The 26295-nt window shown below is 57.5% G+C and overlaps 1 protein-coding gene across 6 annotated transcripts in view; it reads left to right on the forward strand.

The window, feature by feature from the left end:
* INPP5A (inositol polyphosphate-5-phosphatase A) overlaps positions 1–26295 on the forward strand; it is a 176056-nt gene that overhangs the window by 64968 nt on the left and 84793 nt on the right. For all 6 annotated transcript variants that reach the window (XM_060125301.1, XM_060125304.1, XM_060125305.1 and 3 more), the window contains exons 3-4: positions 15202–15302; positions 18830–18917. In XM_060125301.1, coding sequence (XP_059981284.1) covers positions 15202–15302; positions 18830–18917 — 189 coding nt within the window. The remainder of the gene's footprint in view (positions 1–15201; positions 15303–18829; positions 18918–26295) is intronic.

Genomic DNA, 26295 nt, shown 5'->3' on the forward strand with positions numbered 1-26295 from the left:
TGACCTTGGAGAACCTGCTTTTGGTTTTATTGATCACGCCAATGTTGTTTTCTGTTTTCTCTTTCACTGATTTCTGCTCTTTATGTTTTCCTTTCTTTTCATCACTTTGGGTTTAATTTGCTCTTCTATATGTAGTTTCTGAAAGGAGAAGACAAGAGTGACCAATTTTAGAAATTTTACATTGGGGAATCATCACTAAAAATCCTGCAGACAATAAAAAGATAGTAAGGGAAATATCATGAACAACTTTTTGCCAATAAATTTGGACACTTATACGAAAGGAAGATGTTTTTGGAAAAACAAAGGATCAAAGCTAAGTCAAGAAGAAATAAATGAGCTCTCTATTAAATTAAATTCTGCTAAACACTTTCCCACAAAAAAAACTCTCTAGGACCAGATGGTTTCACTGACGAATTCTGTCAAACATTTAAGCAAGAAACAATAACAATCCTACAGAAACTTTTCAAGAAGACTAAAGCATGGGCGATGCTTCTTAACTCATCCTGTGATGCAAGCAGTGCCCTGACAGCAAGGGCAGACAGAGGCGTCACAGAATAAAAAGATAGATCCGTATCCCCCATGGAGTAAATGCCAAAATTCATGGAACTTTAGCAAATCGAATATATGAAACTATATATATATATAAAGATACAAGCGACACAAGCATGCGTATAAACAACAACATATCAAAAAGTTAATGCATTAGTACCAAGGAACAGAAGCCTGATGTTAACATACAAAATTAATAAATAAGATTACGCATGTCAACCTACTGAGGAAGACAAACCACATGATTATCTCGGTAGGTGCACAAAAAGCATTTGCCAAAATTCTACAACCGTCTCTCATGCAAACTCCCAGCAAACCAAGAATAGAGAGGAGCTTGCGCAGGAGCTTCTCTGAGGGCACTACAAACCCCACAGCTGACGCAATGCTTTTTTGCCTCGGGAGTGGGAGTAGAGCAAGGATGCCTGGTTTCACCTCTCTGTTCAGTGTGGCAGTGAAGGTCCTAGCCGGTGCCGCCAGGCAAGAAAGGAAATAGAGCCACACAGATCTGAAACGAGGAGGTTAGACTGTGTCTGGGCCGAAGGCATGACTGGAAATCATGAGGAATCCACAGAAACTTTACTATTACAAATATAAGTCAACTTATTTAGTTTGCAACATACAAGATCAATTTGAAAACATATTTTTCTGTTAGATATGATCACTTATTACAGTAGCACCAAAATGAAATACTTGGGTATAAAGCTAATGAAATATGTTAATGTCTGTACACTGAAAACATAAAACACTGATGAAAGAAATCAGGGAAGATACAAGGAAATGGAGAGGTGTACCATGTTCATGGACTGCGAGACTCAATTATGCTAACATGTCAACTCTACTAACTGATCCACCAGTTTTGCAGTTCCAATCAAAATCTGTGCAGGACATTTTGGTAGAAGACTGCAAGACGATTCCAAAATGTAAAATGTATATGGCAGAGCAAAGGAACTAGAATAGCCAAAACAGTGTTGGAAAAAAACAGTTAAGTTTAAGGAGTCACACTTTCTGATTTCAAGACTTACTACAAAGCTACTGCAATCAAGACAGTGTGCTTTTGGGAAAAGGACAGAGATATGGATTAATGGAACAGAAAAGAGATGCAGAAACAGACCCACAAATATGTCTAAGTGATTGACAAAGGCTATAAAAAGACTGTTCATTAGATAAGGGACAGTCTTTTCAACAAATGGTGCTGGACCAATCAGACATCCATTTGCAAAAAATTTTTTTTCCATACTTCACACCATACACAAAAATTAAAATACATTGTAGACTTAAATGTAAAAGTTAAAATTATGAAATTTCTAGAAGAAAACTTAAGACAAAAATTTTGTGGATGAGGCTTCCCTGGTGGTGCAGTGGTTGAGAGTCCGCCTGCCGATGCAGGGGACACGGGTTCGTGCCCCGGTCTGGGAAGATCCCACATGCCGCGGAGCGGCTGGGCCCGTGAGCCATGGCCGCTGAGCCTGCGCTTCCGGAGCCTGTGCTCCGCAACGGGAGAGGCCACAACGGTGAGAGGCCCGCGTACCACAAAAAACCCAAAAAAACAAAAAAAACAAAAAAAAATTTGTGGATGGCAGCTAGACTCCTGGTGGTGATCACTCTGTAGTGTATACAGGTGTCGGATTACAGTGCTGCACACCTGAAATGTACATTAAGCAAACAGACAAATAAATTTAGCTCTAAGTCCCGCCCCCGTCCCCTCCCAAGTCTTTATGAGCTTTGGTTAGGCAACGGTTTCTTAGATACAGCACCAAAAGCACAACTCATAGAAGAAAAATGCTGATAAATTAGAACTTTGCATAATTAGGGACTTTTGCTCTTTGTTAAGACACTGTTAGAGGAATGAAAAGGCACCCCAGATGTGGGAGGGATATTTGTAAATCACATTTGATGAAGGGCTTGTATCCAGAAAGTACAAGGAACTCTCAAAAGTCAATAATAAGAAAGCAGAGAACCCAGTTTACAAATGAGCAAAGGATTTGAATAGACACTTTACGGAAGAAGATACACAAATGGTAAACGTGTGAAAAGGTGCTCAACATCACTAAGCTTTCAGGAAATGCAAATTAAAACCACAGTGAGATATCAGTTCGTATGTGTCAGACTGGATACAATTAACAGAACCCTGACCACGTCCTGCGTTGACAAGGATGCAGCGCATTCTGAGCCTGCTGGCAGGAACGCAGGATGGTGAGGCCACCGTGGGAGAGCCTGTCTGTCCATTTCTGTGAAGTCAACACATGCCCACCACATGACCCAAGATTCCCACCCTGTTTACCCACCTGACGTGGACACGTATGTTCGCACGAAACCTGAGACGGTGTCTCCACTGCTTTCCTTGTCGTCCTCTGCGAGCCAGACTCTGGTGCGTGCCCTGATCCACTAATGTGGCTCGTGGGGATGGGAACGACGCACTCCTACAGGAAGGACGGGGGCCTGGAGGAGGCGAGACCAGGGGCACGGGCCCTGCTCGGATTCTGGGTGGCGCTGGGGGCACAGGAAGTGCCAGTCCTTCCCTCCGCCCCCCGCTGTGGGCTCGGCCGCCGCGGGTCTGCAGCGGCCCCCCCTCACCCCGTGCCCAGCCTCGCCCTATGCGTTAGCGTTTGAGGTCCTTTACAGAGACACAGAGCTGGTGATAGGCTGCAGATGTTGCTCGCCTGTGCTGTGCCCGTGGACGCCGGCTCATCCTCACGGCGAGTGAGGCACAGCACAGCGATTCCGGGGGACCCAGTGGTGCCCCAGCGGAGAATCCTCATTGGCCCTTGAAGAGCCACTCGCTCGCTGGTGTCAGCGTGGCTGCATTCTTTGCCCCTGATACTGGGACGAAGGCCCACCCCCCTCGGAGCCCACTGACGTGGTGCCACCGGTGTGTCCAGGCTGCCCTTCTGGAAAGTGCTCTGACCCCTGACCCTGGGACCCCCTCCGAAGTGGATACTGGGGGGGTCTCACGCCCACAGGGCCCCGCAGCTCAGCAACTGGTCGGGTGTGATGGACTTTCAGTGATGGGGCAGAGGGTTCGTTGTGCTGTTCGCTGTAACGATGCGAAGGCACCTGCGTTAAATCCACACGCATGGGAACAACGGGCCGCAGGACTCCAGGCGACCCCTGTCTCACGTTCCTCCGGCCTATTTCCTTCAGTTGTAGCTGCCGCGTGGCAGGCGCTTGCGGCCTTTCACTCCTGCGATGGGCTCAAACTGCCAAACTCTGTTTCCCACGTGAGGAAAGGGAGGTTTAGAGATTCCGAGACCTGCCGGGTTGCATTAACAGGACGGCGCCCGTCGCTGTGATTCCAAAGGCCCCTGAGCTGGGGGACGTGGTGCTGGGGGCGCGGGGGCCGCAGAGCAGGCAGAGGGAGGTGGCGGGGGGGGGGCGTTGATAGGAGTCGGGCCCAGGGGTGAAAGGGGGTTAGGTGGCCTCCCTGACTGAGGACAGAGGAGGAAGAGGCGAGGACACGGGGATTCCGAGGTGGGGAGGAGAGCGGCGGGAAGAAGGGGTGGATGCAGGCCGGCTGGAGGGGCGGGGCCGGCTGGAGGGGCGGGGCCTGAGGCCCTTGGGGGACTGGGCTCACCCGGGCACCAGGGGCCCTAGCGCAGGGACCACGTGGCAACTGGGAGAGGCTTGGAGCCCCGGCAGGGAGAGGAGATGGGTGCAGGGCGGGGAGCCTGCGGGCCGGGACTCTGGAGGCCGCCTCCTTGGGGTCCAGGGTCCCGGGGAAGAGATAGTCTTTAGGGGGTGGCTGGGGCTGGGGGGAAGCCACTGTGATGAAAGGCCGGGGCGGGGGTGGGGGCTCATCTGGACTCTTAGACGGTGATCACAGTACCCTGTGCGCTGCAAATGGCCCCGAGGAACACGGGCCGGCTTCAGGAAGCAGGGTTCCAGAAGGGATTCCAAGGCATCTTGTGCTGTGCCCGGGAGTCTGCGGCCGCCAGCTGGCCCTACGGTCAATGTGGAAAGCCGGGTGGGCGCGTGCGGGGCGCGCAGTGGCCTCACGTGTCGGCCCAGGACCTGCTTTGGTCCTGCTCCCACCTTGGTTGGGAAGAGTGCTTTTTAAATTAAAATCAATCCATTCATATACAACTCTGATGTCCCAAAGCAACAGGTTTTCTTAAGAGTCAACCAAGCTCCATGGTTCTGCCTCTTTAAAAGGAGCGGTCTTGTGTCCAGCTGTCTGGATCTGGTGTAAAACAGTGGCTTGCCCTGCCTGCCGGACGCTGCTTCACCTTTGCGGTCGGCGGTCCAGCGTGCCTGTAGGTGCCACGGCCAGTGGCTGCACTAAGAAAACTCCAGCCCTGCAGTTTGGGCTGGACGGCCAGGCCTGCACCCACCCCAAGGACGCGGAGCGGCCCTCCTGCCCCACACAGGGCCAGGGAGACAACTTCGCTGATCGGACGGCCAGGCCCTCTGCCTGCTGGCGAGGTCACAGAAGCTCGTGGTGTCCTGGGTGCTGGCCGGCGGCTGCTGTGGGGCCTGGGCTCTGGGACGGCGCCCCGTCAGGGCCCCAGGAGCTGAGTCTGGGCCTCCTGGGGGCGGGCGCCCAGCCTCCACCCACAGCCAGTCCCAGCGCAGCCCTGGGGCAGAGCGGGGGCAGTCTGGGTGTCCAGAGGACAGCCCCACCTGCCCAGGCCAAGGGTGGGCAGACGTTGTGTGCAGGGTGTGTTCAGGCGCAGTTGGTAGGTGGCAGCCATCTTCCCTCGGGAGGAATTCCTTTGTCCCTTTTCGGCTCCTTATCTTGGCTCTCCCGGCTTCCACCGGGTTGTTTGTGGATGTGATTCCTTTTTAGGTCACTCAGACGCTTCTCTTTGGAAAAAGCCTAACCAGGCCTGGCTGTTTCTATTTTTAGTGGGGGGGAGGGGATGACAGGGCTGCTCTCCTGCGTTCTGGGAGCCGAGGGCCGCCCTCTCACTGGGCCACCTGCACAGCATCAGGAAGGGGCTGCTTTTTGGCCGCAGGGTGTGTATTTTTTGGTTTTTTTAATTCCCTAGGCTCTTCCTTGCCAAAGTTTCTACTTCGCTCTTTTCCAAAATATTTTTCTTGAGCCTTCCTATGAACGAACCCACCTATTTTTATCAGTTGCCTACTTTTTCCCTAAAGTTCGCAGAAGCTCCTTTTTTTGGTAAAGAATTTTGGCCGAGCACGTGTGCAGTTTGGGCAGTGACCTTGTCCCAGGTGGGCAGGGTGGGAGCCAAGCCAGAGCCCAGGTGGGCGGAGGCGCCAGACACCGACCCTCCCGGGGGCCTGGAGCCCTCTGCCCCGTCCAGTTCCCGCTTTACTGAGCTCCTTCCAACCAGACGTGACCCGACGTGCTGCCCACACCTTGGAGGGACATTCCTGTCCATCCTCAAGATGTCCATGCCATCGGACCCAAAGGGATCTCTGTCTGGGCTCATTCAGCTTCCAGAGCTCCTTCCCAGAGGCTGGGGAAGGCCAGCAGCTCCATCCTCAGCTGCCCAGAGAGCTCTGGGCTGGAACTGGCGCGTGTGGTTCTGGGGCGGGAATGGCTGCGCGGCCCCGGGGCCTGGGTATATCCCCACAGCCGGTCCCGGCACCGCAGCATTTGTGGTGGCGTCGAACTGACATGCCGTCTGGTGCTTCCTCTGTGTCTGGCCTGTGCACGGCGACTGTCCCAGGCAGGCGCCTAGGGACGTGGACGCTCCGAGAGCCCTGGGCAGCAGGCACGGGGACTTATTCTGTGGCCCAGCGATGACCCTTCTTGGTGAGGGGGCCACGGAAGCGGGTGCGCCATGCAGCTGCAGCCTGGACTGTTCCGTGCGGTCTGTTAGGGCAGCGTGCGCACGCGCGTGTGTGCACGCGTGTGTGTGTGTGTGTGCTCCTGTGAGTGGGAGTTTCTGATACTGGCCATGTACACACGTGTGGTTGTGTGTCTTCCTGACGAGTTCTGTCTGGTTACCACGCAGGCTCTTCACCCCCTGGGGTCCCCTGCCGTCACTGAGGAGGCCTCCCAGGCTTCCCGTGTGTCCTTCTGCCCGTTCCCTTCCGCGGGTGACTCTGCACGCCCATCTCCCCTGGTGCTGGCGCTGCCTTGTCCCGCAGAACCTTCCACGCTGTCCCGTACGGGGGCCCCTGCAGCCCTACCACTCGGCGTGGGCCCAGACCATCCACATTTAACGTAACCATTGATACGGTTGATTTGGGGTCCGCCGTTTAATTATCTGTTTTATGTTTGTACCTCCTGGTTTGTCCCTTTGTTTCCCCATTTCTGCTTTCTTTTGGATTCTTTCTTTCCTTTTTTTTTTTTTGTTTTGCATTCTATTTAAATTTGCTTATTGGCCTCTTGCCTTTTGTAAACTATTTTTAAGTGGTTGCTGTAGGTTTCGATACACGGGCCTAAAGGTTTCCCCCTGCTTCTGGTTAACGTTATGCTCCTTCACGTATGATGTACAAACGTTGGCATCGTATGCGTTTCTGTGTGGCGTGTGCTTTAGGTCCACACGCGTGGAGGACTCCGGCAGGCGGTATTATCATTGCTGCTTTAAGTAGGAGTCAGCACCACCTCCCCGCCCCACAGCCCATCCCGCCTGCTGCCTGGTTTGGGATCAAGTTCCTGGGGGGCGGCCACGCCTACTCACACGGCATCTTGTCCACACCTGCCCAGTGGCGTTGCCTGCAGAGCCTACCGTCTTATCTGGTTCTTGAGGTTAACGTTTGCCCAGCCCTGCTCTAGTAGATCCCTCAGGAAGGGCTCATGGGGACAGAACTGACCGGATTTTGTATGTGGAAAACTGTTTTTCTCTGGCTTTGACGTTTGAAGGACAGTTGGCTGATGTGTGTGTAATCCTTGCCTTACGCTTTGTCTCACTGAGGTTTTCAGTGAAGGTTGTTCTGCAGCGTTGGTCCTGATGAGGGTCTCATTGATGTTGTTTCCTGGAGACCTGGAGGATGGTGTCTTTACCTTTGAAATCTAGTAGTTTCACTAGGATATGTCCAGGAGTCAGTGGTTTGGGGCTAATTTTCTCAGGTGCTCAGTAAGCCCTTCAGTGTGTGAGTTCGGGTCTTTTCCTGTTTTTGGCAAGTTTTCTCGGGTTATGGTTTTAAGTATCAGTTCTGGTCCATGGGTTTCCCCTTCCTCTCTGGGGCCCGTGTGGCAGATGTTCTTCTTTTGCTGCCTATCGGCCACGGTCACTCCTTTCTCCACTGCTCTCTTCATGACGCTGTTTTCACTTTCTTGCTGAATTTCCCTTGAAGCTGATTCTCCCTTGGGCACTTTGTAATTTGCTCTTCTTCTCTGTGATGACTTTGTCTTTTTCTCCCCTTTCTTTCCTGAGGTTAGTCCACACTTTTCTTTCTCTCTGTTGGGTCCATTTCTAGTTCAGTTTTGTGTTTCTAATTCCAGGTGTGTTTGCATCACCTCCGCGCTTGTTTGAGTGCGTTTGCCTCCGTTTGCGATGTCGGCTTGTAATTCTGTGTGGCTTCGCGACTCCTTCTGGGGCGGAGGGCCTTTTCCTGGCGTGGGACGTGTGCATTTTTGCTGACTTGTTCACAGCGGCTTTGTAGGGACTTGAACTTCCTCTGGCTTGTCCCCACGGTGTCGGCATGGGTAGGATTCCTAGCTTCACAGCGCCCTCTTCTGTCTGTCCAGCGAAGTCCGGAGCACGGGGGGCCACCCTGCCTGGCGTCGGGCAGTGAAGGAGCAGCCTCTCCTCTGTCTCAGCGTTTCTGTCTCCCCCTTTCTCCTCTGCCCCTTTATCCGGTTGCCAAGGCCACCTGCCCGCTTGGCTTCCCTTTTTCTCTCCAGAAGCAGAGTCTCACCAGCGCCCTGCAACCTGGTCCTGTGGGCCGGTGCTTCCAGGGATTTTCCCTCGAGGGTTTCTGGCCTCCAGCCCCTCCCCCAGCCCCTCCCACGCCCGCAGGGCCTGGGGCATGCAACTGCGCATTGTGGACTGGTCACCTGGCTGTGCGTTAGATCCAGAACTTGTTATCTCATCACTTGAGGCTTTGACCTACATCTCCCACCCCCTCCTCCCTCCCCAGCCCCGGAAGCTGCCTTTCTATCCTCTGTTTCTCTGAGTTTGGCTTTAGATTCTACGAGTGAGTGAGGTCATACAGGGGGTCTCTCTGTGACTCGCTTCGCGCTGTGGGATGCCCTCCAGGTTCTCCGTGTGGTCGTGGCTGGCCAGGCAGCTGGGATGCTTCCTAAGGAGACGCTTGCCCTCCTTGGTTTCCTTCCCCAGAGGCGCAGGTACAGAGCAAGGCAGGATGAATTCTTGCCTCATTCTCTTTATCTACCAGTTTTCAAAAGAATGTCCTGACTCCAAGATGACTAACGTGTGGGGTTTTTAGTATCGTGTGAACTGGTGGATACAAATATATTGGTGTATGTGATTTTCAATCCAATTTACGCCCTAGTGGCCTGTCCTGGATGGAGTTGGGGCGTTAGTCACTGCTCTTAACGTGCCTGCAGGAAGGCATCCGGCCATCCAGGTGACGCCGTCAGGCTCCTCCTTCCCCGTCGTGAAGCCCCGCGCTGCCCCGCTGGTGCTTTTGCTGCCAGAGGTGGGAGCGAGGCTCTTCTGAGTCTACTCTTAGAGCAGGAGCTCCCCGTACCTTGGCTGCAAGTTTATCTCCGGCTGTTCAGGGAAAACCTGTGTGGATCTGTTCCGTCACCTTTGGTTGTAAATGAAACGTGCGACTTGTGGGCGTAGAGAAATGGCAGCGGCGTGTCCCTTGGTGTACGCTGTTCGTTTCCATGATCATTCGTTACTTTTCTTCTGAAATGTTTCGTGATAAGGATCTTGTCATTTTAATAGCTTCATTTTCAAATGAGACGTGACTTTGGCCTCTTTATGTTACATTTCGGCGTGATTTCATCTAAACACCTCCTTTTGGCTTTTGAAACGTCCTGTCATGCCCGCTGTGTGTGGATGGGGCACCTGAGGCCATGCCAGCTGGAACCTGCGACCAGGCATGGCTGGGCCTGGCGAGTGGCCCTCGAGGTCGCCGATGTGTGCGGGGTCCCGGTAGGTGGCATGTCGGGCGATCTCTTAGCAGCCCTGAACTTGGGCTGTGTCCACGCCACTTGAGGTCACTGTGGTTCAACAGGGCTGCACTGCTCCCTGGAGCTTGGTTTTCCAGGGTTGCCGCTCCCTGCACCCCTTGGCCACCCGCTCTCGTGGGGGGAGCGAGGGTCTCCCCTCCTCCACTGCGTCCCCATCGGGCTCCCTGCCCCTGCCGCCCAGGCTCCGCTGGCAGGCGCTCCACCAGGTGCGTCCACGTAATGCAGGTGGCTCCGGGTTAGATGGACGGGACCTTTGTCAGCAGCCGGGCGGAAGCACATGCTGAGGCCTCCTGCATGTGCTTCTCCACGCAGAGGGGAACCCAAGTAAGACACACACTCGCTGGGAAGCTCATAACCGTTGTGACGGTAACCGCTCCTGAGCTGACTTTTCACACGTGTGCGCTTAAGGCGGGTGTGCCTGTCGTCCCTAAAGGCGGTCGTGCTCGGCCATCGGGAAGTGTCGTCTGGGTCATTGTGTAGAAGACTGAGTTTCAAGAGTTAAAATAATATCAGTCATTTTATTTGGCTGTTGATTTAAACTGATGATCAACGGAAATTCAGTTTCAGGTTAATTTACTTTCACTATAATTTAAATTTGGAATTAAATTTAGTTTAAGTTTAATTGTGTTTAAATTTAAATCTAATTGTGATTACCAATTAAAATGTGTTGGATAGGGGTCATCCTTCCCCAGAAAGTGGCTCAGTCGGGGATGGTGTTGTGGGCACACAGGGGCTTCACCTCTGCTGGGTGGGGCTCCCCAGCCTCTGTCTGGGCAGAGCTGCAGCGCAGGGAGTCCAGCCGGAAAGTCTCCCTCCCGCTGAGCTGGGACAGATGACTTGGTGTTTGAGTAAGACCGGAACGCAATGGCGGGGACTGGAGGGCAAGGCGTGGAGGGGCGGGAGCTGCCCGCACGGCTCCAGGCCAAGGACACGTGGGGACATGTGGACACGCGGACACGCGGCCCTGGCTGTATGCCGAGTCGCAGGCGCCAGCACTGGGCAGGCTGGAAGCACCTGCGTGTCTGTGGCGCGTTTGCACCCAGCACCTTGACTGGGCTGGAGCACAGCCTTCTGAAGAGGGGCTCAGGTCTGGGGGGTGTCAAGAGAAGAGGGACAGCAGGTTCCTTAGTCAGCGAGCCCTTTGTCTGTGCCCAGGGCTTTGCTAACCAGTGGTCTTCAGAGACCATGGCACCAAAGGGGGTCACAGATGTGGCCACCCTACAATTGTCCTTCATTTCAGCCTGGGACTTGGGAGACTGGAAGGTGGGTACGTGGTGTGGCGGAGGCTGCGGCAGAGGGGGCAGACGGCACCCCCCCCCCGATGTATGGTTGCACGTGACCCACACCGGGCTCTGTTGCTTGCAGAGTGCCATCCAGTGCCACCTGTGCGTGGCTTCTGGGGGTGTCCTGTGACACAGTGTGTAGGCAGAAGTCCCCGGCGAGAGCATTCTTGTCTAAATAAAGTAGGCAAAGCACTAGAAAAGAAGCCCTTTCCCCTTTTCCTTTAACCTTATGCCCTTTCCACTTCTTCCCGCCTGGAATGTAGGCATGAGGCCTGGGGGCTTTGCAGCCATGTTGCAGTCATGAGGATGACAGCCAGTGCTCGCAGTGGCAGAGCAGACATGGTGGAAGCAGCTGGTTCCTGGATGCCGTCTGCGAGCAGGTGCACCATCTCTGCCTGCCAGCCCGGCCTCCTTATGCAAGCGGCTGGTTGTTGGTTTTCTGTTGTTGGCCAAGCACAATCCTAATGGAAACCTCGTAAGCCAGATTTTCTGAGAATTTCAACTCTTCATTTTGTCACTATCCTTTGTGAGTTTACAGCACGAAAAAGTGCTCCTGGAGGGCTTTCAGGCACCACGTCTTTTCTTGGAGGTGGAGATGCAAGAGGCCCTGGGAGGAGCACGGTGGGGCAGGGGAGACACACGTGGAGATGAGCCTGGGGTCAGACGGACTTGGTGTGCAGGTGTGCGGGCCGGGAAGACGAGAGGCAGGGGAACCCCAGCTCTGCTCTTGCTCTGGGTGCTCCGTGGTGCAGCCCCGGACCCCAGCCCCGCACGCCAGGGCGAGATGGAGCCGTGCGTCCCGGAGCCAGCAGACCCACCGGCTTCATGCTGAGTGTCGCCTCTTCCCAGTTGTTTAAGGCAAAGCCCGAGTGGACGGGCTGGTCCTTCGGGAAGAACGTTGGCAGCGCTGTAGGGAGACGTGTTCTGCGCAGGGTGACCTCAGACTGAGAGGAGTGGGCTGTCTGGCCCCGTGAGTGCCCAGGAAGCCCACAGCGTGCCCATCGGGGTGGTGCCCACCCCATGCGTCCCCCGGTGCCGCTGTAAGCTCAGGCGCGGCCCCCCACGGGCGCGAGGTCCCAGCCCGCCCACCCCCAGGCCGGCGTTTGCTTCCTCAGCTGTGGCTGTGAAGGGGCTTCCCTGGCCCACAGCAGGGCCGGAGCCCCGGCAGCTCCTGGAGCGCCCACCTCGGTGGTACCGCCAGGCCCCTTCCCTCGCCGGTGCCCGGTCCCCCCGCCATCCGTACACAGGCCTCGTCTCTCCTTTGCAGCTGAGGCTCGGGCAGGCAGGTGGGGGCTGCCCTGGGCCCCTGCTCCTCCAGGCCCTGTAGCTCAGGCAAGCCCGCCACGGGTTTCAGAGATAAACCACCGCGGAGACGGCTGCACGTCCCAGGAAGGGGACCCTCTGCTGGGCGCCACCCGGATGCTCTGGCGTCCGCACGAGGGGCGTCCGCCCACTCCCGAGGGGCTGCTCTTTTTGGATTTCTCCATTTTCTGAGATTTGTGGGATCAGAGTCAAATGTCTGAGGAGTTTCATATGATTTAAAGAGTGACTTCTGTGCCATAAACGGCTATTTCAATTTAAACCACAGCAGAGAGTCGTCTTACGAGGGCGACGTGTATGGGATTCGGGTGAAGGCAGACAGGTGGGCAGGCCTGCCCAGAGAGACCCCGTGTGTCTGTGACTTAACGCGGCCGCACGTGGGCCCCTCGTCCTCGCTGCCCTAATTCATAATGGGAAGTCCTTGGAAAGCGGCTCCGCTTGGCTTTTACTGGGGACTTGGGTCGTGGTCCCAGCCACGATCTGGTGACCTGCAGCCTCGGTTACAAGAGGTGACAGTGTGAACTGCAGGAACCTGTCACTGACTCGGGGCCCCGTCTTCACCCACAAAACCCAAGCGTCTCTGGGGCTTCCTTCTCCTTTTCCCACGCCTGTTGTAGAGCTGGTCAAAGAACACGCTGCAGAATTACAGAAACTGGTGTCACGAACCTTACAGTCGCGCTCGTGACGATCTGCGTGTGTCAGAGCATCGCATTCACTTTGTGTGAAGTCACCAGCTTCCCAGAGAGGAACTGCTCCTGGGGGAATTCTGTGCCCCCTTTGTGAAGGTCTGGTTTTATATATTGTTCTGGGTACTGCAGAGGGTGGGGGACAGAGCTGCACACATCAGGGAGCCTTTGGTGGCTTCCGTGTGGCCAGGCTGCTGTGTGCAGCTGTGGGCGTGGCTGGCATTGTGCACACTCGACCTTGGGCCTGAGGGCAGGTTGGTCTGGTGATCTGACCCAGGCTGGCCCGGAGCCTCTCCTGACTGGGGTCCCCTGTGCCCTTTGCATCCAGGCTTCAGGCCCGGAGACCATTCTGCAGTCTTTTCCGGTTGGTGAATGTGATTTGCTGCATGGATACCCCTGGGATTCCTGAACTTTGTCTTGTGATCGTTCCATGCCGGCAAGGGCTGCACGGGGGGCATCGTGTGTGAGGGCGCCTGCCAGGGGGCCGCCGGCGGGTGGCATCCAGCTTGTCTCGGAGTCTGTGTTTTAGCGCCTGCGCGGAGCAGGACTGAGCTCGCCGAGGCGAGCCGCCTGTTCTCCCCACCCCTGCCCCCGGGCAGGGCTGTGGCGCCACCAGCTGGGGAAACGTCTGGGCCTGTTCTGGTCCCTGTCCCCGAGAGCCTGAGCCCTGCGGCTGGTGACCAGGGACAGAGAGAGTCCACGCCTGTGTCCAGTGGGAAGCGGAAGCACCCGGTGGGCGTCCCGTAAACCCGCTTCAACGGAGCGTAGGGTGCGAGCCAGGGCAGGCCGCTCTACCCGCTGGCATCGCCTTTCCCACGCGGCTGAAAAGTACACTTTCTGGCCTGAATTTTCCTCCTGTTTAAAGAGCCTCCCCGTCTTGGGGATTGTGTTTTGATGTCACAGCTGGAGCAGGACCAGGTCCAGTCACTCTCCCCGAGGCTGGACGTGCTGTCTGCTGTCTGCGGGTCAGGGGCAGCTACTGCTGCGCAATGCTTCCTTCCGAGACTCGCAGAAGCGTGGCGCCCAGGGCCTGATGGCCTGCGTCCTCTGTCCCTGTGGCCGACCTTCTGGCCTGGCTGAACCCTCGACGCAGCCGCTTCCCATCAGGGGCCACATAGCTGTTGTTCCCGGAGCACCCATCTCCGCAAGGCCCGTTGGATGCAGCCCTCACCTGTCCACGGTGCTCTGACCTCCGGGCAGGACGCGGTGGTGGCCGAGGTCGGGTTCAGGCGCTGACACTGTGGCCTTAGGCGCGGATGGCCTTGTGTAGGGGACCTGCCTCTGGGATGGTGGGCCTGGGGAGGGACAAGGTAGTTCTGTGGGTTTGGGTGAGGCTTCAGAGCCGGCAGTGTTGCCGTGTCAGCAGGTACCAGGGAGGGGGCGGAGAAGCGCAGAGCCGAGGAAGGGCAGAGGGGCGGGTGCAGGCGGGGACAGGCAGCCTCTCGGCCTCCAAGCGCCCTGCCTGGCCTCCTGGTATGCCTCCATCGCTGCCCTTCCGGTCCCAGGAGCCCTTGCCCCTGCTGCTCCCCCAGGCCGTGCTGACGCCCCCGGTGCGTGTCCTGGCACCGCCGCCTCGTCGCCACACAGTGTGCCCCATCGGTGACTCGCTGTCCCCGGCGCCCCAGGAGGGCAGGGCCGTGGGTTCCTGGCCGTGGGTTCCCGGCACCTGCTCAGGTGACCTGTGGGTGGCCCGGAGACGCCTAACGTGGCTTACGGCAGGGGTGAGACGCAGGTCCGTGCCACCGCCTGGGGTCGGCTGGGTCCGTGCTGGGTTGGGTGTGGGCAGCGGGGGGCAGCTGGACGGCGCTCTCGGGACCAGCCCTGTGAGCTTCCTGGAGGAGCCGCTGGGGGGGGTCAGCGGCCGCAGCTTCGAGGACGACTGCAGGTCGAGTGGCCGAAGTGTGGCCAGTTTAGTCGGAGCCCAGCGGGCAGGGGACCCTGGCGACCAGGGAGACGCGGCGGGCCTGGCCCCGTGGGCTGTGGTGGGTGGGCGGCGCTGAGAGGAGGTGGGCCAAGCTGGCTCCGCTGCCCAGGGGCCGCGTGGCTGGACCAGGTCCCGCTGGCGGCCGTAGCAGCATCAGTGATGGCTGCCCTCACGTGTGAGGTTAGGATGCATGTTTGCTCCTCTGGGCCTTTGCAGGTGCCCTGCAGCTGACACGCGGGACTCTATAGTTGGGAGGAAATGTCCAGATTACTGAGGAAGGTTCTGAGGAATTGTGAATCCTTTCTGAGGATTTGTAGTAACGGGGAGGGAACGGCCCTGGGGACCGAGGTCCTCAGGACTTGTGGGGAAAGCACTGTGGCAGGAACCCCGCGGGGGCCTGACGCTGCCGTGTTTCCTCCCCAGGTCGTGCACACGCACAGGCCGCACTTCCTGGCCCTGCACTGCCAGGAGTTCGGAGGGAAGAACTATGAAGCCTCCATGTCGCACGTGGACAAGTTCGTCAGGTACGTCCCGGGGCAGCCGCTTGTCCCTCTGCTTCCTCCTGGGGTGGTGGGCACGCTCGTGTGAGCGCGAGGCCCGGGGTGGGGTGACAGCGCCCCCCGGGTCCAGGCCGAGATGCCGTCACGTGGCCCGATGGCTGTGAGCCTGCTGCTTCTGCCTCTGCTGCGGCCGGGGACAGACGGGGCTGATGTCCACACAGCAGCCCACAGCTTTTCTGTCACAGTGGGACGGGCACAGAGCGCCATCGTCGGTGTGGCTCTGTGGACGGCGGGCCTGCCTGGCGCCACACAGGAAGCGAGGGCCCGGGCCTCGGGAAGTGGGCGCAGGGGCGGGGGCAGGACAGGTGGGACGGCAGGCCTGGGCCAAGAGGCTGCGTGCCGGACAGCCCTGGGTATCGGCAGCCGCCAGAGCGTCCTTCCTGACTCTGGCCCCAGTGCCTGGGACACCCTCTCTGCACTATGTCCCCTGCGATGTGGCCCTGTCCTCCCCGACCCCAGACCCCCGGGCCCTGTGACAGCTCCCACCGGCGGAGTGTGGGGAGGTGACACGTGCCACTTGTGAGGCTGGTCGTTGACGGCGGCTGTGGGTGGGGTGGGCCGGGGCCACGTGTGGTGTGCAGGTCTGCGGGTGGGTGGCCTCTATAGGCTCCCAGCCTGGGGCCCCACCTGAGGCTGAGTCCAGCTGCTGTCCCAGGCCTCGGCCCCTGTCACAGTCCCCAGTGGCGTGGAATGCCACAAGCCATCCGTGTTTTCAGCTGTCAAATTGTGGGGTCCTTTGTTAAAAGGCAAATTTTTAAAAGCTACCAGACTTTCCCCAAATAATCTTTAATTTAAGGCAATTTCAATCAAAATGTTTTCTTAACACTTTAACACTAGAATTGATGTGGAAGTGCAGAGAGGCAGGACTCACTGCAGTACTACTGAAACACAGCAAGGGGGGTGTCCTCAACTCCCCCGGCCCGAGGGCCTCGTGTGTGTGTGTGTGTGTGTGTGTGTGTGTGTGTGTGTGTGTGTGCGCGTGCGCGCGTGTGTGCAGGCGGCACCTAGATGTGCGGCAGCGGAGCTCCTGCCCCGCCTCACCCCAGTGTGCAGCAGGTGGCGGCTGGGTCAGGGGGCGGTACCACTGGTGTCCTGGGCCAGGAAACCATGAAACTGGGTCCCCAGCACGTTTTGTTCTCTCCACACACAGGGATGAATTTCAGTTATTACTGAGTCAATGTAAAAGGCCCGAGGACAATTCAAGAGTAAAGTGTAGGAGAGCATCTAGGGAGAGATTTCTTTAAAAAGGTGCAAAAGTGCAGGCCTCAAGAGGAAAGACTGACGCATTTGACCATGTTGAAGTTAAAAGCTTTATCAAGAGACACTATAAACAAAGTAAAAGTTTAGCCACACTTGGGAAAAGATATCTGCAATATACTTTACTGACAGAAATCGTCAGTATTTAAATATATAAAGAACTGCAGTAAGTCAGTAAGAAAAGAACACCTTTGGAGAAGCTGGGCACATCAGCGACAAGCAGACGCAGGTGAGGGGCAGCGCCCGGCAGGGCTGTGCGTCCGAGCTTGCGGGATCGCACGGCTCCCGTCCCTGCCGCCCCCCGCCGTCCCCCTGCTGTTGTCAGAGATGTTTTACTCCTGCCTGTGCTCTGCGTCACACACATGTTGTTATTTTTGCTTGAAACTGTCGGTTGCCTCTTGAAAAGGTTAAAAAGTGAGAGAACATGTCACCTGTTTGACTAGAGCCACCTGCCCCTCCCGGGGTGGGTCCTTCTCCGTACACTCAGCTTTCTCTCCAGCACCATTTTCCTTCAGCCTGAGAACCTGAACATTTATCTCAACACAAGTTGCTGCTGGTCAATTCTCTCAGCTTTTGTTTATCTGAAAAAGGTCTTTGTCTTTGTTTTTGAAAGATGCTCTTGTTGTGAGCAGAATTCTAGCTTGTCCATTTTTTCCCTTCAGTGCTTTAAGGGTATTGTCCCATTGTTCTCTGTGTGCCATTGTTCCGGAGGAGAACTGGGCGGCTGTTCTCGTCTTCATTTTCTGTATATCGTGTGTCTTTTTTCCTGACTGCTAAGTTTGTCTTTCTAGCTGGTGAGCAGCAACTTGATTGTTTTGCTTTAGTTTGATTTTCTTTGTGTTTCTTTTGCTTGGGGCTCTTTGAGCTGTTTCAACCTGTAGGTTTATGACTTCACTGAGATTTGGGAGACGCTTTTGCGTGGTTGCTTCCCTTCTCTTTTGTTCTTGGACTCTGGCTTCCTGATGGGAGACTGTCACACGGGTCTCTACAGCTCTTTCGGTTTTGTTTTGTTTTTTTCAGTCCATTTTTCCTCTTTGCTCCAGTTTGGATATAGTTGTGTCTGTTCTTCTTTACGTTTTAATCTGCTGTTAGGCCTATTCAGTGAATTTATTTCTGAGGCTGTATTTTTCAGCTCTAGAACTTTCATTTGTGTCCATGTTTTCCTTTAAATCTTTGGTTACATTTATAATATCTGTTTCAAGTTTATTTTCAGCAAACTCCATCATTTTTATCCTTTCTACATCTGTTTCTGTTGCCTTTTTTTGTAGATTATGGGTCATATTTGTTGCTCCTTCAACATGTCAGTAACTTTGATTCTACTGCTGTGTGTGTTTCGTGTCTGCGTCTTGCCTCGCCCCCTAAAGCATGTTGGGGTTCATCCCAGCAGGCAGGTAGGTGCTTGAGGACTAGTTTGATCCTCTCAAGGCTTTTCTTCTTCCTTCCCCTCCCCCCCATTCCTTCCTGCCTTGCTCATTGTCACTCCTTAAAGCTGGAGCCCCTCTTCTTCCTGCCCTGAGTGCTGGCTGGTCACACGGCACCCATGTCCTCCACCCCCTGCCGGGGCGCTGGTGGGGGAGGGGTCAGGTGCCTGCGTCCGTCCACGCCATCACAGAACTCGAGGGTGCGCAGAAGCTCTGCCCCAGTCATGTCTGTAGAGACGGCGGCGAGGCCGCCTGCTGAAGGCTTTTGTGGTGACAAAGTGTGGCCGTGAGGTGTGCAGTCAGGGCTGGATCCTGTTCATAAGGGACGTCTGGAGACCCTTCCCTCCTTCTTGCTGCAAAGCCTTGGCCCCTTGTTCACGGTCCTCAGCTTCTCTCCTGTGAGGAGCGAAGGCGGGTGGGACTGCCCAGGCCTGGGGGCACCTACGTGGCCTCTGTGAGGACCGGGCGCAAACAGCCAGGATGCCCCACAGGCTGTGGACTCGAGCTTTCCTGGTGTGTGGCCCTGGGTGAGTTCCCCGTGTCAGCTTCCCGAGGGGCCCCCATCCTGCTCATCCCACGGCTGGCATGGAGCGGCCTGCGCTGAGGGCACAGAGTGGGTCTCAGTTTATCCACCTTCGCCTCTCTTCCCCTCCCCCCTCCCCTCCCCCTCCCCCTCCCCCCCGTTGCTATTGTTTTCAGGACAACGTAAAGCATGGTTTCCAAGCTGCCATTCCTGTGCTTCGTAAGCGCTCCTATAAGAGGGTGCGGTGTCCATGTGGCTGTGCGTTAAACAGCTCCCTCTTTTCCTTCCAGAGAGCTGCTGTCCGGTGATGCGATGAAAGAGTATAACAGGGCGCGGGTCTACCTGGATGAAAACTACGAGTCCCAGGAACACTTCACGGTGAGCACACTTTCCTTCCGTGGAGTAAGCGTTGCCAAGCCAAGAGTCTTCTGGAGCTGCCATCCTCTGATTACATAAAGAGACTCGGTGGCCAGCTCTGCCACGGGCACAGGCGGCCGTGCGTGAATTACAGTGTGACAGTGGTCTGGGGGACGGCGGATGCCCGGGGAAGCAACCCCGGCTGGCGTGGTGGCCACGGGCGTGCCGGGTGCAGGGCCAGGCGGGGGCGTCTCGGAGCAGTGAGGTCGGCCGGCTTTGAGTGGCCGTTGCTGCTGGGAGGCTCTCACCGTATTTGGGGAGCCCTGAGGCCGCCTGTGCTCCCTAGTGTCTTGTGTCATCTGTCCTCCGCGGCCTTCCCCTCACACCGTCCCCTGCTGCAGGTGCAGGTGCTGGTTGCTGGGTCCCCTCCTCAAGGCATCCCTGGCCCAGGGATCCGGCAGCAGGTGACCGTATGCCCGCTGCCTGGACCGGGGCTTACGTGCGGGGAGTGGGGGCTGGGAAGAGCGTCCTGCGTAGAGCGGCCGGGGCAGAGGTGCCACCGCGCTTCCCCTCTGCTTAGAGAGGCTGCTGCCAGGTTTCAGGCCTTAAATTCGGGGCGTCTGATGCCAGTTGTGAGGTGGTCACGGGCTGCAGGTTCGTGTCTCTGCTTTTAGCTGCATTTGCAAGATCCTGCATCCCGGGGTCTTGCCTCTGCCATTCTGCTCGGTGGGGGGACCCTCCCCGCATTCGCAGGGGCCTCACCCCACAGTGGCGGGCCCAGCAAGGCCTCGAGGGTGGGGACACAGCCCCCCTCTCTCTCCCCTTTCTCCCCGACGGCTCCCTCTCCGCAGTTCATCCTGCAAATAAAAATGCTTTCCCCAAGTGGGACTTATTCAGATGAAAACGGCAGCGTCTGGAATGAGAACCACACCGTTAGCAGCAGCTTAGGGCCACAGCGTCAGGAAGAGCTCCCTGAAGGGCCGCAGCCACAGGAGCTGTGGAGAAAGAAGGACTTGGCGATGGGTGTCGCCCAGTGCCAGGACGTCAGGTGGTGTCTCTGGAGCGCCAGGAGGGCCGGGAGAGGAAAGGGCTGGAAAAGGTCGTGGCTGGGATCTGTCAGAGTTTGGTACAATGTGTAAACCCCATGATCCAGTCACTGTGACAAGCGTCAGGCGGTCAGCATCGTCCCCGGGTTGCTGCTGGCGGGTTAGCGGGGCCCCTCGTTGCCTCCCCCTCTCAGAGACCTCGGTCCCTGCTTGGCCAGTAGAGCCGCCATGGCCCACCGTGGCCCTGGTCGCCTCTGCCTCGTGGACACCATGCTCGGGTCCTCACAGTCTCCTTTAGGTGGCAAGATGGGCATTTTATAAGTAAAAGGATGAAGAAAAAGACCATCCACACGGGTTCTGAGAAGGTAGGAGTGGCCAAGCTGATACCGAAGGAGCCTTCAGAGCGAGGGCTGTGACGGGGCCAGGGCGCGGGGGGCAGCTCCCCAGGGGGACGTGGCAGCCCATCGTGCGGGTACCCGTGTCAGAGCTACGTGTGCGGGAAAGCTGGCAGAGTCCCTGACAGCCGGCATGAGCTCACGGGCCTCCGTGGGACACGGGGCTGGCGGCTGCACGTGGCATGCCGAGGGGCGAGGCGGCCTCCACTCTCTTCCCTGGGAAGGCGAGTGTTGCTCTGACGTTTGTCGGGGTGGGTGCAGGGTCGCCGGTGATTGGGAGGGGGTCCGTCCCGAGGACTCGAGCATTCCCGCCCTGGCGGCCAGAGCACAGACGGTCTGGGGCCTGGACGAGCCTTGGCCTGTGTGTGCACATGGAACATTCCACACACTGAAATCGGAGCCGAAAACGCAGCTCAGCACGTGTAGGAGATTGAGGTCAATTAGGAGGAACCCAGAGGAACTCAATTAGGAGGAAACAGAAGCGGTATCTGGAAATAAGCCCCAAATATTTGGAAATAAACAAGAAACTTGTAAATAACCCATGAGTCACAAAGGACATTAGAAATTATTTCCAATTACACGAAAAACAAACTAAAAACCTTCAAAATTTGTGAGATGCATCTAAAGCAGCGCTTAGAGGGAAATTTCCAGCATCAAATGCTGACGTTAGAAGATTTGAAAATGCAGAGCAAATTTAACCAGCGCCCTCACAAGAGAGGAAATCATAAAATAAGACAGAAATCAGTGAAATAGAAAGTAGAATATTAGAGAAAATCAACGAAATCAAACTGATTCCTCAGAAGGGCTGACACATCTGATACACCTTCCCCAGTGGACCAGAGACTGAGGCGGGGTGGGTGGCCGAGGGAGGGTGGAGGCGTTGCTTCCCTGGGGCAGAGGCCGTCCGTCCGCTGAGGGAGTTATTCTGGGCCCGGCCTCCGTGCCCCGTGGGGCTCTATGTGCGCCTGGGACTGAGTCAACAGTGAAGCGTGGGTATCAGCTTGTTAGTGGACGGGGCCTTGGTTCTTGTGCACAGAAGCTGCGGCCTCAGGAAGGCCAGGAGCTCCCACTGTCTCTGTCTGTCTGTCTGTGGAAGTTTTCCATAGTTTTTCGAAATGCTGAGTTTTCTAGTTCTCTGTGGTCTGTTTTGTGTCACCTGTCGTGACATGCTGACGTAAAACCTGCGTCTCTCCTCCAGCCAAATGCTTGGTGGGCTGAGAAGAGGTTTGTGTTGGAGGCGCCTGGGGGCTGAGAGCTTCATTTCGGTCTTCCTCTTCCCTGGAGATTTATCTTAAAATGTGACTTCACAGTTCGCAGTGGAATACAGAAACCTGCCGAAGAGCATTGCCGTCACTCAGCAGCTTCCCTGGAGAAGTAGCCGTCGTGCAAACTGTTGTGTATAAGCATGGTCATCAAAAATTATTTGATAACAGAAGTTGGAAGTAATTTTAAGTACCCAGAATTAGGTATTTTTACACTGTGGACCAGCCACATGGTGGGGTAATCTGCAACCACTGCAGACGCTACAAATGACACGCCCGGAAGATCTTCCTGTCCGGCTGGTGCATGGAGGTACCTAAGGACGATACTACCTCCAGTCTGTTCTTCCACGAGTCGATTGTCACATTTACATCTGAGACCCGGGTGCATCTAACACCCACAGTATCTCTCAATTAGAACCGGCAGCGTTTTCCTCTCTCAGTCTTAGGTGCGCTGATGGCACGTTAGTCGGTGACAGGGCCACATCCTGCTTGGCTCCAGTCTGGGACGGCGCTCAGGGCTGCACCTCCCTGGGCAGGACTGACCCTGCACGGGACGGCACTGCATCAGACATGGGGATGAGCCCAGGTCTGAGGCCCTGAGGCTGTGGCTCCAGGTGTCTGCAGGACTGGACAGTGTCTGGGAGTTGAGGATGAAGGTCCAGCCTGCCCAAGGAGGGGTGGGTGTGTCGGCTGGCCCTGCGAGGCTGTGGCCTGGCTTGCCTTCCAGGGTTGCTGTCCTGCCGGTGGTCCCCTCCTGCAACCACAGTCCAGTGTGGGCATGTTTCCCGGGGCGGGGGGGTGGGGGGCGGCGGGAATGGCCAGTGGTGCTCCACTCTCCGGGTCTGGACCTCATCCCAGACTCTTCCCCAGGGGAGGCGTGTGTTTGTCACCCGTCTCCTGACTGGGACCGTAATGGTTTGTGATAAAATCCTGCTTGGCCCTGGCCCTGCGGCCCCATCCCCGTCGTGCCCGTCCGTCGCCCCTTCAGTGTGTCGTGCGTGGAACCGCCTTTGCTGGGTCCCCTGGACGTCCTGTTGGAGGGGACCTGGGCAGTGCTGGCCAGGTACATGGCCTAGGTACATGGCCACCCTCTCGCCCCAGCCTGGTGGCCTCTGGCTGTCAGAGGGAGGCAAATTTAATTTTTACAAGATTAATAGTATTGGAGCAATATTTTAGCTGAGTGTGGTTCAAATAATAGGCCATTAATTGAAAAAGGAAATTGAAATGAATTTATCTTGTACATAAATGCTGTCACAGGTATTAATAGGGATCAGAAAACTGCAGCCTGTTCCCAGAAAGAGCTGAACCTGCAGCTGCACCTGGTGATGAGCATAACGGTGGGGGGCTCACGGAAACATGGGGGGCTGTGTCCTGGGGGCCTGTGTCCTGGGGGTCGGCATCCTGGGGGGCTGTGTCCTGGCAGTCAGCATCCTGGGGGCCTGTGTCCTGGGGGTCGGCGTCCTGGGGGGCTGTGTCCTGGGAGTCAGCGTCCTGGGGGCCTGTGTCCTGGGGGTCGGCGTCCTGGGGCCCTGTGTCCTGGGGGTTGGCGTCCTGGGGGCCTGTGTCCTGGGGGTCGGTGTCCTGGGGGCCTGTGTCCTGGGGGTCGGCGTCCTGGGGGTCGGCGTCCTGGGGGGCTGTGTCCTGGGGGTCGGCGTCCTGAGGGGCTGTGTCCTGGGGGTCGGCGTCCTGGGGGCCTGTGTCCTGGGGGTCGGCGTCCTGGGGGGCTCTGTCCTGGGGGTCGGCGTCCTGGGGGCCTGTGTCCTGGGGGTCGGCATCCTGGGGGGCTCTGTCCTGGGGGTCGGCATCCTGGGGGGCTCTGTCCTGGGAGTCAGCGTCCTGGGGGCCTGTGTCCTGGGAGTCGGCGTCCTGGGGGGCTCTGGGCCAGCAGGGTCTGCAGCCTGGAGGAGCTGTGGCTGGGTGGGCAGCGAGCTGGGGGCTGTGGCCTTGGACGCAGTGGCACACCAGGAGCCTGCAGATGCCCATTTTCACCAGGAGATGGCGGCAAAGCAGCATTTCCCATTCCAAGCAGGAGCTGCTGGAAGGGCAAGTTTCAGACTTGAATAAAATGATTACGGTAAATTTTGTCTGCCTCTAAGAACCATCCCGAGTGGCCGCTCACTTAAGCACGTGGCTCGTCTGGTCTGCTCAGGCCTGAGGAGGCAGAGTGTCCCCCACTGGGCGTCCTGCGGCGGGCCACCCTCCCTCAGGCCCTGCCCACTGGCCGGGTCCCTGCCCACCTGCATGTCCTTCGGGAAAGTCGAGCTGGAAGTCTGTTCGTTCAGAGGTGCCACCAGCATGGCGTGCTGGCATCGCCCGTCCCGTTCCCGGGAACTCATGAACCGCCGTCATGGGCCAAGGACCTGGCCCTGGGCGTGATCAGAGCCACGGGTGAGACGGAGGGAGCTCGCAGGCTGCTGCAGCACCTCAGACCCCGGGCCCCCCTCGTCTCTGGGCACCGGCCACCTTGGTGTGCTTGGGTTGGCCTTCTGATTACCGTGTCTTCCTCCTGGAATCCAGAGTCCGGGAGCAGCAGCCTTGCTCCCTGTGCTGCCCGGGGCCTGGGCTGGTGCCGGTGCGTGCCGGTGCCCGGCAGCCGTGCTCTGAGCAGGGAGGGAGGCATCCTGGGGCAGAGGGGCCGGATGCAGTGGTGGGCTGGACGTGGATGCCCCGGGCGCCCCCAGCGTGGGTCCGGAGCCATGGATGCGCCAGTGTGCGCTCACGGGGGGTGCCAGCCTGCGGGCAGACCTCCAGGCCATCGGGTGTGCGTGCATTGAAGACCGCGGGTTGGGCGAGCTTCCCCAGAGGAGGCTGGGAAGACAGAAGGCTCACGCAGGGCATAGCTGGGGAGGTGGGGGCAGGGGCGGGCTGGAGGGCACGGGACAGTGAAGGAGAACCCCCGAGGGAGGGGCTGCCCCCCAGGCACCCACCCTCCCCGGCCCCGCCCCCTGCCCAAGGCTGCGGGAGCGGACGTGGGCTTCTGGACGGGGCTCCCAGCAGAGGAAGGGTGGGGCTGTGCAGCCAGCGCCCTGGACGGCCTTCGCCCAAGCGTTTTCCGTGGTGAGGTGGTAAACGCCCTGGGTCTCCTGGCCGACGTCGACGCCCGACATCCCCCAGTGATTTTGTGTTTGCCTGAAAGAGGCAAGGTGGCCCAGTTTTAATCCCCCGGAGAGTTCAGACGCGGGTTCTGTTCCCGCCATGCCAGGCGCGCTCACGGAAGGTGACCGTCTCCAGGGAGCGCAAGCAGGAGTGCCCAGAAGAGGCCACTCCGGTGAGCCCCTTGCGGGGTCCCTTGAGGTGTGGCTGCGGGGGTCCTGCAAGGCCTGACCCACCCGCTCCCTGTTCCCACGGCGGCTCCCGAGTCCCTCCCAGGCACCACGTGGTGGGGTGCGCCCGGTTATTGCTGGGACGCCCTTCCAGCGCAGGGGGTGTGGGTTCGATCCCTGGTCAGAGAACTAGATCCCACATGCTTGGCAGCCAAAAAACCAAAACGTAAAACAGAAGCAATATTGTAACAAATTCAATAAAGACTAAAAATGGTCCACGTGAAAAAAAAATCTTAAAAAAAAGGCCTTTAAAAAGAAAAATGCAGAGGAGACCAAGAGAGGGGGGCACGGCTGTCGTTCAGCCATCCCTCCTGCACCGCGGTGGTGCTGCGTTCTGCAAGCCCGCGTCCCGAGGAAGGTGGCTGCCACCCCGACGCACCCTCCGTCCTGCTCTTTCCCTCCTCCGTCCCCTGCAGGTACTGCAGGCCCTTTGCACCAGCCCTGCCCTCCCCGGGTGCCCTTGCTTCACAGGCCCCGTGGACCAGCTGCCCCAGGAGAGGTCAGAGTGCTAGCCTGCCTCCTCCCGGGCCTCTCCCTTCCCTCCTCCCTCCAGTGCCCCTCCTTTTCATACGCACATCCCGCCCCTTCCCAGGGCCTGGCTCCCCGCGTCTGTCATGCGTGCTCATGACAGAAGCGTCAGCAGTGGCAGTGTGAGCACCCCCCGTACATCATTGGATTTAACCATGGAGTCCGGTGGAAGAGCGTTAACAGTCGGGCATGTGATGTGAATCTGTGACTTTGTCCGAAAAGTGATTCATACAAGAATGCTTGGAAGAAACCTTCTCAGTTACAAGGATGGGCCCCAAGGTGGGTCGGGACTTTCCTCAGAGGAAGGAGAGTGCGCTGTTTATCAGTGTAAGTTCAGGGCTGCTCAGGGCTGGTGAAGGCTCCAAGCAGGCACAGCCAGCGGCCACTCACGTGCCCCCCTCACCTGGTCACCTGTGATGAAGAAGGGGAGGGGAATGGGGTAGGCACCTCGCTCCTGAGGCAGGACACGCAGCCTGGCCCAGAGGCCCCAACGTGCGGTACCAGAGGGGCCACCTGAGGGGTGGGGCTGACGCAAGTCCCTGGGGAGCCCCCGGTACAGAGGGTTGGTGCTCCGAGCACGCGAGGCGCAGGCACAGGCCCTTGCTTGGTTTTCTCCCCGAAGCACGTGCTGGTGGAGCAGCTGGCGGCCATGGGCATCAGCTCCAGCCTGCTGGGCAGGACCCCCCAGAGCCTCCCGACCTGGCCTGCTCAGGCGACTGGGCGGGGAGCCTGGAGGACGTCGCCCCCTCAGAGGGCGGGCGGCCCCCACCGTCTCTGCGGCGGGGCGGGCATGGCTGCCCCGTGCCGTGGCCTCGCCCCTCCCCTCCCCTCCCCTCCCCTCCCCT

The sequence above is a fragment of the Lagenorhynchus albirostris genome, chromosome 16 (assembly GCF_949774975.1).
Source record: "Lagenorhynchus albirostris chromosome 16, mLagAlb1.1, whole genome shotgun sequence".
Taxonomy (NCBI): Eukaryota; Metazoa; Chordata; class Mammalia; order Artiodactyla; family Delphinidae; genus Lagenorhynchus; species Lagenorhynchus albirostris.